Source organism: Punica granatum, chromosome 5 (genome assembly GCF_007655135.1).
Source record: "Punica granatum isolate Tunisia-2019 chromosome 5, ASM765513v2, whole genome shotgun sequence".
In the NCBI taxonomy this organism is placed as follows: domain Eukaryota; kingdom Viridiplantae; phylum Streptophyta; class Magnoliopsida; order Myrtales; family Lythraceae; genus Punica; species Punica granatum.
In genome coordinates, this window is record NC_045131.1 from 860,439 (window position 1) to 872,053 (window position 11,615).

The 11,615-nt window shown below is 40.0% G+C and overlaps 3 protein-coding genes across 3 annotated transcripts; 1 reads left to right on the plus strand and 2 right to left on the minus strand.

The window, feature by feature from the left end:
- Positions 1-562: 562 nt before the first annotated feature.
- On the plus strand, positions 563-3,483 carry LOC116207778. The gene is made up of 6 exons (XM_031540873.1): positions 563-994; positions 1,659-1,907; positions 2,076-2,622; positions 2,702-2,717; positions 3,044-3,204; positions 3,293-3,483. The coding sequence occupies exons 1-6, from the start codon at positions 563-565 to the stop codon at positions 3,481-3,483; spliced, it is 1,596 nt and encodes a 531-aa protein (XP_031396733.1).
- An 811-nt stretch (positions 3,484-4,294) lies between these two features.
- LOC116208545 (probable galacturonosyltransferase 9) lies at positions 4,295-7,306 on the minus strand. The gene is made up of 3 exons (XM_031542038.1): positions 6,824-7,306; positions 5,111-6,337; positions 4,295-4,900 (listed from the first exon to the last, which is right to left on the minus strand). Exons 1-3 carry the CDS (start codon positions 6,980-6,982, stop codon positions 4,625-4,627), a joined length of 1,662 nt encoding a protein of 553 aa, XP_031397898.1. The 5' UTR covers positions 6,983-7,306; the 3' UTR covers positions 4,295-4,624.
- A 2,020-nt stretch (positions 7,307-9,326) lies between these two features.
- LOC116206926 (basic leucine zipper 43) lies at positions 9,327-10,324 on the minus strand. The gene has a single exon (XM_031539766.1). The coding sequence runs from the start codon at positions 10,158-10,160 to the stop codon at positions 9,561-9,563; it is 600 nt and encodes a 199-aa protein (XP_031395626.1). The 5' UTR covers positions 10,161-10,324; the 3' UTR covers positions 9,327-9,560.
- Positions 10,325-11,615: the final 1,291 nt, after the last annotated feature.

Below are 11,615 nucleotides of genomic sequence, written 5' to 3' on the forward strand. Positions count from 1 at the left end.
GTGCCGTTAGTTCCCTCTCTATTGTATTGATCTGTATGTTTTTCCCTCTTAATCCCTTTAGTAGGAAGAATAACCTTACCTGGGATTTTATTAACAGTCACCCGGGCACGTTCCGCACGCTTTAGATTCCTATAGGCTCCCCTGCTGACTGAATATCGATTCTCATCCTACAAAATTTAAATGAAAATGGTTATGCAAATTGGGCCATTGGAGTTGGACTGCCATTAAATAATAATGCATATCAGCATTTGAAACTAACCCTGTTGTATTCTTCCAACCAGCGCTCTTCATCTCGCGCTAATACCTATTTCTCCACCTTTTCCATTATGGCATTTCTACTTGAAGCTTCTTCTCTTGCCCTTGCTATTTGTTCACCCATGCTCATGAGGAGGTCGGCATGATCGATCTCCCCTTTTGTGTGGTTGGGTTATTACTGCCCTGTTTTTATTTGCTGAGTAGCCTGAGCTGGTCTAGATCTGTTCCATATGTTCATAACTTCATATGTTCTTGATCGATAACAGTTGTGAATTTTTTTTCATCATTATAGGCTGCTAGCTATACAATGAATTCTACTGGTGCTAGCAACAGTAACACACCCACTCCTACGCCACCTAATAGAGAATCCACTGCAAGTTCTTCGATACCAAAAGGCATTAATAGAGGAAAATCTGATCCGACATGGGCACATTGCAAGGAAGTGCAGTCAGCAAGTGGAAGGAAGGGGCTGCTATGCTTGTATTGCTCAAAAGTTATCTCCGGTGGTTGTATAAATCGGTTTAAACAACATTTGGCGGGATTAAAAGGGAATGCAGAGGCATGTCGGAAGGTACCAGATGCTGTTCGATTTAGAATGCAGGAACATCTGGTGGGGCACATTATGGAAAAGAAAAGGAAGCGCGATATGTTAGATGAGCAAAATCCATATGCTCCACTCTTCGAGCATGATGAGGAGATAGTTGAAATGACACCTCTCCATTCAAAAGCAAAAGGGAAGGCAACTCAAGATACCCAATCAAAGGCAGCGCCGTCAAACAAGATGAAAATTAATTCGTACTTCGAACCGAGAACAACACCGGGAGCTCAAAGGACACTCAAGAGTGTTTTGCAAAGTAAAAAAGTCACCGAGAAGTGTGATCTTGCCATTTCTAAGTGGATGCTGGCTACAAGTATACCGTTTAATACGGTTAATTCTCTTTATTACCAACAAGCAATCGATGTCATTGCTAGCATGGGGGCAGGTTATAAGGTTGCGTTTGGTTTCATAGTAGGATTTTAAAATCAGATTTTGATTTTGATTTTGAGTGAAATAAATGGGGCCCACCCTTTGACTTTATATGAGTTATGTTGTTTTGTTGTGAAAAAAAGTGATATAAATGGGGCCCACTATTTGACTTTGTATAAGTTATTTTGTTTTGTAGTGGGTAGAGTTAAGTTAGAATTGTGATTTTAAAATACTATCCTAAAACCAAACAAGCCCTAAAGGTTCGGGCTTTCATGATTTTCGGGGGTACTTATTAACAAAAAATGTTGAGGAGGTGAGAAAGTATGTTAATAGTTACCGAACTACTTGGAAAGAGACGGGCTGCACGATAATGGCGGACGGATGGACAGACCAATGCAGGAGAACTTTGATTAATTTTTTGGTTTATTGTCCTAAGGGAACTGTTTTCTTGAAATCTGTTGACGCTTCAGATGCTTCGAAGACTGGAGATATGCTTTACAAATTATTCAGAGAGGTGGTCCTATTTGTTGGTCAAGAGAACGTCGTTCACTTTGTGACTGACAATGCCGCTAACTACGTGGCTGCTGGTCGCTTGTTGGAGCAGGAGTTCAAGACAATATTTTGGTCTCCTTGTGCGGCTTATTACATTAACTTAATTCTCAGTGATATTGGTAAATTGGACGAGGTGAATGATATTGTGACTCATGCTTCGAAGATTACTAAGTATATCTATAATCATTGCTTTGCATTGAATTTGATGAGAAAATTCACTGGTGGACGAGAAATTCTACGCCCTGCTCCAACTCGTTTTGCTACTAATTTCATTGCATTGCAGAGTATTTTGACATAACAGAATGCTCTGAGGGCTATGGTAATATTTAGTGAATGGACTAGTTCAAGCACTGCAAAGGAAAGTAAAGCAAAAGAATTTGTGAAGCTGTTATTTGTGGATTCTTTCTGGTCTGAATGTGCAGCCATAGTGCAGATTAGTGAGCCTCTTATTCGTGTGTTACGTATTGTTGATAGCGATGAAATGCCTGCTATGGGATTTTTGCTTGAAGCAATGTACAAAGCTAGGGAAGAGATGTTGAAAAGATTCAATAAGAGAAAGAAGAAGATTGAGTCATATATCAACATTCTTGATGCTCGATGGGATAGGCAACTGCACAAGAACTTGCATGTAGCTGGGTATTGGTTGAATCCCAAATATCAGTATGACTTGACCGAGATGGAGAAGAATAGAGGAACGGTTTCCGGTTTGCTGGATGTCATAGAGAGATACTCTTATGGGAAGCCGTCATTGCAGACAAAACTAACAAGTGAAATGAAAATTTTTAAAAATGCTGAAGGTGATTTTGGACGAGTATCTGCAGTATCCGATCGCATCGTGATGGCCCCGGGTATGTTCTAAACACTGGTATTTTCAGTCATTGTGATTCTGTTCATTTTCTTATTCTTATTTTCTTTATATATGTCTAGATGAGTGGTGGATGTGGTATGGCTTGAGTGCACCAAATTTACAAAAGTTGGCTATTCGTGTTTTAAGCCAAACTTGTAGTGCCTCGGGTTGTGAGCGGAATTGGAGTTTGTTCGATCATGTTCATTCTAAGAAAAGGAACCGACTTGAGTATCAACGGTTGAATGACCTTGTTTATGTCCATTATAATTTGAAGTTGTAACAAAGGTACATACAATTGCTTCTCTCCATTTTTTCTTGCTTACTTTACTATAAATTTTGTCTCATATTTAGATATTTGCTTTGTTTTGATGATCTATTGCAACTTGCAACATATAAATATACAAGAGATGTTTGTTTTGCAGGAACTACTTCAAGAGTAGAAATTATGACCCAATTGACTTCGAAAAGTTTGCTTCTTATTCTACATGGGTATTAGAGGATGAGCCATCGGCCCTATCAAATGAAGAATTGCGAACATTTAGACAAGATTTGCAAATGTGCATTCAAGAAAATGGAAATGATGGTACTAAATATTCTTATTTCATTCCGACTATTTTCATGATAGGTTGTATATTGTCATTTCATTTTTAGTAGTTATATTCCTCGTACAGATTCGTTGGATTTGAATTTGGAAGATCTTGATATGGATGATGGGGCCGAAGATAATATTGATGGAGGGAATGTCAATGACCAAGTCCAAGATAATCCATTGTTTGAAGTTTCTGAAGCACCACATGATGTTGCAGCTGAAGACAATATCTGTGGAAATTATGGTGGAGATTGGAGTGCATGGAATTGCTAATGATATTGACTGATTAGTTAGTCCTTGTTTGGTTTGATTTATCAACTTGTGATGGTGAACTGTGGCTTATCTTTATATTTTTTTCGTTGTTAATATACGTGTGAGTTGTGTGAAGGTTAGACTGACACTTGTGTGCTGAGGTTGTTGTGGTCTTATGACTTATGAGTTGTAACTCATGTGTTGTATGTTGTTTCTAATCCATTCTCTCTTTAGGCTATTTCTTTTGACATTGGAAAAGTTTCAACTCTTGATTAATTGAGCACTGTCAAATGACTATCAGTTCTTTTCTATAAGTCATTTACAATCAGATGTAAATAATTTTTTCTTATATTTTTTTGGACACATTAATTATTATCTAATATATATTACCATTTTTTTTGTATTTTATATTATTTTCTTAAAATAATATTTATTTATTTATTTTAAAAATAAACGAGCGGTCCGACCCATTGAACCTCCGATTGAACCCATAAACCCATGAACCCATGCCTCAACCGGTTCGATATCCGGTCCGGTTCTGATAACACTGCATTAGAGTCATAATAAGCTCAATTTGATTATTTTCAAATGCTGGAATGGAAGGCGAGGAGGCCATTCAGATAGCAGAAGGTGAAGATCTCCTGTTATTCATCATCAGGTGCACCGCAAAAATGAGACAATAACTGCAGGCTCATACCACTTCAAAAAGTCCAGGGAGCCCAACCGTGAAATCTCAGACATTGGATCACTGAGAGTACTTGAGGTCGAAAATCCAAAGGCCTCCAGGATGCAGTAATAACATTAAATCTTAGAATAAAAGAGAAACCCAATATACCAGATCAGAGTAACAATTGTCATCTTCTTGAGGCAAATAGCAATTGTTGTGATTGAATAATTTGCTTGACAATGACAAATAGCTTGATCCAAATAATCAATTCCAAATGTACAAAACACCAATCTATTTGATTACAATTTTCTGATGATAATTGATCAACTAATTTAAAGAATGTTTGTGTCGAGCACATTTGCCAGGTAAAGAATGAGAAACATCGTTGAGTTTCGCCTAGAAGTTGCAGCCATCGGCTCCAGAAACAGAACCAGCAAAATTTGCATTCTGATGCGATGTTTTACCTGAGTGTTAACAGGGGGAAGCAGCTCTCTCCTAAAGGCCAAAATTGCACATCTGCACGAACTCCATATCGTTGTCCACATATTTTGTCCATAGACTCTTATACTGGTTCAGAGCAATATCGAGCCAAGGTTTCATGTTCCCATTGTAGTGGATGACTGCGGCATTGTTGATCTCATCCATGCTGATACCAGGATTGTACCCGAGCCCAAGCACATGCCACGATTTGTCTAGAGACTTTGTTGTTGAGTAGAAGGTCATCAGCCCCGGGGGAAGAGTACCCGAACTCCACAGGGTCCAGTCCTCATTCTAAACAGAATATTTAATAAAAAGAAATCACTTAACTAGTCCAAATATTTTCCATAAAGAAACCACGATTGGAGAGTCATCATATTGGTAACTGCTCAGATAATATATGATGAAAACCACATCAAAAACAAAAATTCAAACAGTAACAGAGAACCAGGTATGTTAGCATCACAAATTATGTCAGGATTGAAGAACCGATGCTGAACTCACCAGATTCTGCCAGTAGTGGTACTCCTCAGTGCATTTATCACGCCTCCACGTATCAAGATCGAATATGTTCATCCCATAAGCCCATGCACAAGCCTTAGGGTTGAACTTCTCCTTGATGAGAGGATGCGAGAAATTCAAGTACTGGGCATACCGGTGAAAGGGCCCAAAGCAGGTTTCAACCGCCCCATTCACCTTCCCATTCATATCAATGTTCCAGAGCCCTGTTAAATCCTTTTGAACCACCACATCATCTTCCAAATACAAGATCTTGTGTAGCTTTGGGTACATCTCGGGCAAATAGAATTGCAGATGGTCCAGCATAGACAAATTATTGGAGTTCTTAGAATTCATGCTAGCACTGGAGGAATTTTCTCCCCCGATCTTAAGAGTTCGAAATTTGGCGAACTCCAACTGCCTCAGGACTGGCACGTACGAGGCATTTAAGAATGGGAAGTCCTCGATCACCTTGATCTCCACACGGGCACCTCCCTGAACAGGCCTCATCTTGAACCAGACCTTCATTGCCGCAACATTCATCCTATCTGTAACGATGTGAAAAACATGCTTCCATGGCTCTTCTGCATTCTTTATCACGGAATTCACCACAACTGAAACTGCTATTACATTATCTGAAGCAATGGCATAATGGTACAGAGTTGGGTCCTCAAACTCAGGATCTGGTTCTTCATCTTTGTACTTTTCAGGGTTTGCAATCCTCTCTCCAACCAGTCGCATCGCGAGGCAATGCAAACTCTTGGGTGTTGACCTGGCGGCAATTGCGCTTGCAAAAGCCCCATTCTTCTTTGCCTTGACACGCAAGTCGTTAACGGCAAAGATAGTGTCCTTCAGCTTCTGTATCTTCAACTGGTTATCATAATTCTCCTTCGACTCCGAAATCATTAATCGCACAATCTTCACTCTATCCTTGACCTCCTTCTCGAACTGCCTCAACACGTCCTCATCCACTGCCCCTTGAGTCTCGAACAATGAAGCCCGATAGTTGGGCTTTGTTGACAGGTCAGAGAAGTTCTTAGCCAAGTCATCGAACTGTTTCAATTGTCTCGAAATATCCAGCTTAAGCTTTCGGGCGTAAGCAGCATAGGCATTTATGAGGGTAATGTGATCATTTGCTTGCTTATATATCAAGTCTAATCGGGTCTTTAAAGGGTCAGAGTTCAATGCCATATATGTGTGATGGACATATGTATTCCCGCTCGAAGGGAGCACCTGCAGAGAAAATCAGATAGATTCACTCTGTATTAGTAACAACAAGAGTAGCAATATATACGTGCTCAAAAAGAAAACTTTCTAGAAGAAACAGTAAAACTAAAGGGCGACAGAGATCTTCCATCCGGAAATAAATAGCTATTGAGATGGATTGTCGATGACAGCTTTGATTGCTTGACTGTATCTCATTTCATAGAAACTTAACAATGACGTTTCTCAGCAATTTTCCATTATAAAAAGGGAAAAAAAAAAGCTATAGAAGGAAAGAACCCATTCTGATCTAAACTAACAGCTATCACCTTAAATCAGGAAGCGGGCTCTAGCTCTACCATATTTAATGAGACGTTGAGCAACAGTGCCCGGTCAGATTCGGATCACTGCCGCGCAGTCAATCTGAAAGCTTTATTAGCATTCCCGTGAAAGAAATGGATGCAGGTAATTGTTGAGGGTAAAACGGATCAGGGGGGGAGGACCGTGGGGCCTTACCGAGTCGTGATGCGAGGTGAAGAGAGCGGAGAGGGTGGCGAGGAAGAGGAGGAAGAACACGGCGGAGATGAAAATCCGGTAGGAGAAGAAGCTCCGAAGGCCGCCGGAACCCCCGAAAGCCGATCGGCCTCCGCCTCCACCTCTCAAAGGGACTGCCATTTCAGCTGCGGCGGGGGCGTCGCGGGTCTTTCTTCTCTCAAAGGGAGTGGATCAAAGGGCCAAGGATTTGGTGCAGCAGCAGAGCTGAGCTCTGTGAGACATGTGGGGAGTGTGAGTGTGATGGGTACGATTGAGATCTGGAGAGAGATTTGCTCTCTCTCTCTCTCACTTTCGGTTTACAGAACAGAACAGAACGGAGCTGATGGGAAGAGAAGAAGGAAGAGAGAGACAGACGACGGCAAAAATGATCGAATCGGAAGAAGAAGAAGAGGAGGAAGAACAGAAAAATTATTGGCCCGGTTTCGGTTCCGCACCGCGTCGGTGATGTGTTATTTCCCTTTTCTAATTTAATTAATTATTAATTATCTATCTATCTATTTATTTATTTATTTATTTTATTTAATCTAATCTATTTTATTGGGAAGTGGGAGCGCTGACATCAGTGAGTGTCGTGACTCGGCAGCAACTGAAGAAATTCAATTAATCATTGTTTCCAACCCTAAACTTTTGCATCTAAATCACATTTGCCCAAATTACCTAGTGCAAATAAAATAACTGATTGACTGATAAGCAAACTCCCAAATGCAGAGCGGCTCCTGCACAAAGAAGAAGTAAGAACTAGTGCAGTGAAATAAGAAAAGAGGGTCGGTATAAGGCGACTGCTATGCTCACTCCTAAAATCTCAAGAATCCATGTTCCAACACCGACGGGGACGGATGCTGGATTTTGTTAAAGGGAGGGCCAGCCCTTAGGAAATGACAAAAGGAAAGGAAAAAAAAGTAACTTTATCGAGTTATGGGTGGATATAAGCAATTCTACTAAAAGTGAAAGAAAAATTTATGATTTTCTATATAATGTTGAAATCTTAAAAGGAAGCGACTACTTCCCTAACCCTCCTCGGTCCATTCACGAACAATCAGCATTTCTTGTGCATCTTTGTTTTTCGTTGTCCTATGTCCTAGTAGGGTTATCCATGAAAATGTACAGAGCCCGTCCATGTTTCATGATAAAAAGACAAAAAAATAAAATAATTACGGGCTTGATAAATGATAGATCGTTAAAGAGTTGACAATCTTACCAAGCCCGTGGGATTGGTATTCGGCCTAGCCCAATAATTCAATCCTCACTAAAGCGGCCCGGTAATATTCACTTTTCCACTCTTCGCGTGTTTAATGTCTCCCATTCTTTGTTTCTCGGAAAGAAGATTTTTCACCAAACCGTAGCTATTTGTTTCGAGCAAATCTCACAACATCTGTTCTGTTGAGGAAAATGATGTGCCGAGAGAATCGACCACATCGCTGATCAAATTATATACGCGATTTCACTGCCGTTGTTATGATGCACATTTTTTTTTTTTTAAAGAGCCATTTGTAATCTTCTTTTTTTTTTAAGGTCCCCCTCTTTGCTTATTATCATGGAAGTGTTTTAAAAGGACAAACGAATTATATATGCAACTTCAAAGCTTGCTGATTCAAATGTCAAATTTTTCAAGGACTGTGTGGAATGAAATTCAACTAATATTTGAAGTAATATACATATACATGCACACACATTGTGCAGGATTTCCTTTTTCTTTATATATATAATTAATTAATCAGTATTAATAAAATAATGTTGCCCATGGGCCTTGCAGACGTAATACGGTACTTTATGAGCAATAGCAAATCGCCAAACAGAAGCTTATCTCCACCACATTTTATGTGTCTCTCTTCCTTTTCGTTTTTCTTTTGTTGTGAGAAACTTTAATGGTGAATATTGATTTATTATTATTAATAATTGGCGGGTAGCATTTTCAAGGTTCATTTTTAAAAATAAAAAATAAAAAAATATTTTATTTTCATTAAATGGGCAGCTCAAGTAATAATCTGTACAATTGCATGACCATGAAATGTATACCCACCCACCCCCACCACTCTGGCACTCTCAGCATTTTAGAGCTCTAATAAAAAAAATGTCATCAGATCTCCACTCATTCCCCTCTCTGGCCCCGGCCTCGGCCCCCTCTCTGGTTCTATCTCACCTGATGATGATGAATAGCATAGCATATATTAATTGTACACTCCTTTTTGTGCATTAATGCACATAATATTCACTTCTTGTTCAACATATGTATCTCTTTTGTCTTTCTAATTTGCATAACAAACTGTCGGTTTCGGTCAACTGTAAATGATTCTGCTAAAATCCGAATCTCAATTGACATATATAGAATCTTTTTCTTTGAGATGATTTTGAAGTTTATAAAACTAAACCTTTGGTGTCACGTTCCTGAATCCAGATATATATATATATATATATATATATATTTAGTACCATAACTTCTTAATTAGGAGATTTTTGGAACCGGTTTTCGATAAAATGATGCGCATGCAGAAGATCGATGTTATATCGACTGTTGTGCACGGTTTATCACATCCACTGGCCTCAGAAAGTACAATTAGAGAAATCGGTCCGATCCATTTCATTTCGATCTCGGACATTACATGAAGAAGGCTCATAGTTGGGAAAGTCATGATTTAGAAAATTCCAACTAAAAAGAGGAAAAAAGGACTGCTTCCTTGAGCTGCTTACTTATTATTAGTTAGCCGAGCAAGTCCATGGAGCTCGTGAGGGACTGGTTCGAGGACTCGGCCCTCAGATGGGCCGTGTTGCAGGAAACCTCGTCGAGATCCCTTAGGGAGGAGTATGTGTTATCCAGCTGCATATCAGTGAAGAGCTGGCGGAGCTCGGAGGCCTCCCGCTTAAGCTGGGCATTCTCCTCGAGAACCTTGTCATGGACCTCCGACACGTGGTTGAGCTTATCGATAAGCTGGTAGTTCTCGTTCCGTAGCCACACCACCTGGGACCACAGCTCGTCCAGGTGCCTCTGCTTCCTCATGCGGGACCTGCGCGCCGACTCCCGGTTCGAGATCATCCTCCTCTGCTTCCGCTCGTTGATCACGTTCAGCTGCTGGTCCTCGGCCTCATCAGAGGTTGAGTTGGGCTCTTGGGAGAAGAGGCCCGAAGGAGGGGCTTGGAACGAGCCGGCAGTGTAAACAAGCGACCGGTTATTGCTGAAATGGGCTAATGCCGACACCTGATCATGCGAAGCATTGGTAAGGTGATGAGGAGGGAAGAGAACTGATGATGATGAGCTTGAAGGCAAGAGATAGTTCAGCCCCGAAACTTCACTCAGCTCCATGGTTTCTATTTTAAGGAAGAGTTGTACTGAAGACCAGTTGTATGTCTGCAGGAGAGGAATTTTTTTGTGGGGATTAAGGTTTTGATTTAGGATAGAAGTGTGGGGGAGGCTGCAATTTGGAGGAGATTGGGAGTGTTTTATAGGCTGAAGGCAGGCTGAAGTTTGGGGGGGCCCACATCAGGTGAGTCTCACAAAGCTATGGCCACTAGAATATTATGGAGATTATGTGCATTCCATATGCATCTTATATACACACATGCATGTCTATGCCATCCGGTAGATCCATTAATTTTGTAGTCGCTCTCACTACTGAAATGCGGACGCGTCTCTGTGGCAACTCCATGTTTATCATCGATTATCGCTGTTATCAATATATGAACCCTTAAACGATAAGTGATTTAATTCCGGGTCATCTATGTTGCTCGATGCATGCATTTGTCATCCATGGCCATGGCTTATATGGATGGAAAACGAAAGACATTATTGGAAGAAAGGGATGGGATTTTCGGTTGTGTTGTGGATAATCATTAATTTTCTGAGATCAAAAGTATGCTTGCATCACAAAGAGAAAGGGAGGGAAGAGAGACTGTTATGTATTGCGGGTTGCAATTATTTGGATGGAGAAATTAACAAGAAGAAAGAAGAGAAGAGGAAAATGAAAATGAGGGTGTCATGGGTGTGTTCCATAGAGGTCAATCTCAAAAGTGGGAAGGTAATTAAGGTATTGATTTGTCTTTTTTTGAGGTCAAGCAGGAGCAAAGTTCATGTCCTGATATCGGGTTAATATATCTTAATTAAATTAAGCACTTCTAATTCACCCAAAAAAAATTAAGCACTCCTAGTCAATAAGGGACTGTGACATATAGAACGGGGAGAGTAAAGATTGAAGAATGACCGAGAAATGAGCACTGCAGTGTATCGGCACATGCTTTCACTTGAAATTAAGATATTTCAAAGTCGATTATTACAAGTAAAACTTTTCATGCCACTTTAATTTCCATCTGTATCATTTTACTAGGTCATGATCTTCTCTTGTAACTCAAAATATGTAAGTTGAATAAATTAAGGTCCTATATAATTAGAGAAGATTATGTGAACTAATGACTCAACAACCACTTCAATATAGACACGTACGCCACACCAATAAATTATATATATAATAATATAATTAACCCGCAATAATCACGGTTTTTCTCCAAGCTGAATGTTGTCTCAAATCTCATCAATCATCTGGTGCCATATCACAGTTTGTTACCGGCTTCAATTTGCTACTCACCTGACAACGACTGAGAATGTACTGGAAGGACAGCAACAGCTATAGTGTTCCCTATTATACGTACTAAATGGGCATATTGTAATTACGAGTTAATAGAATATGACCATTTATATGCATTCCTTATCGTAAATTATTCATATTCCATCCCTTTCCCTTCTCCATTCTCTTATGCACCAACC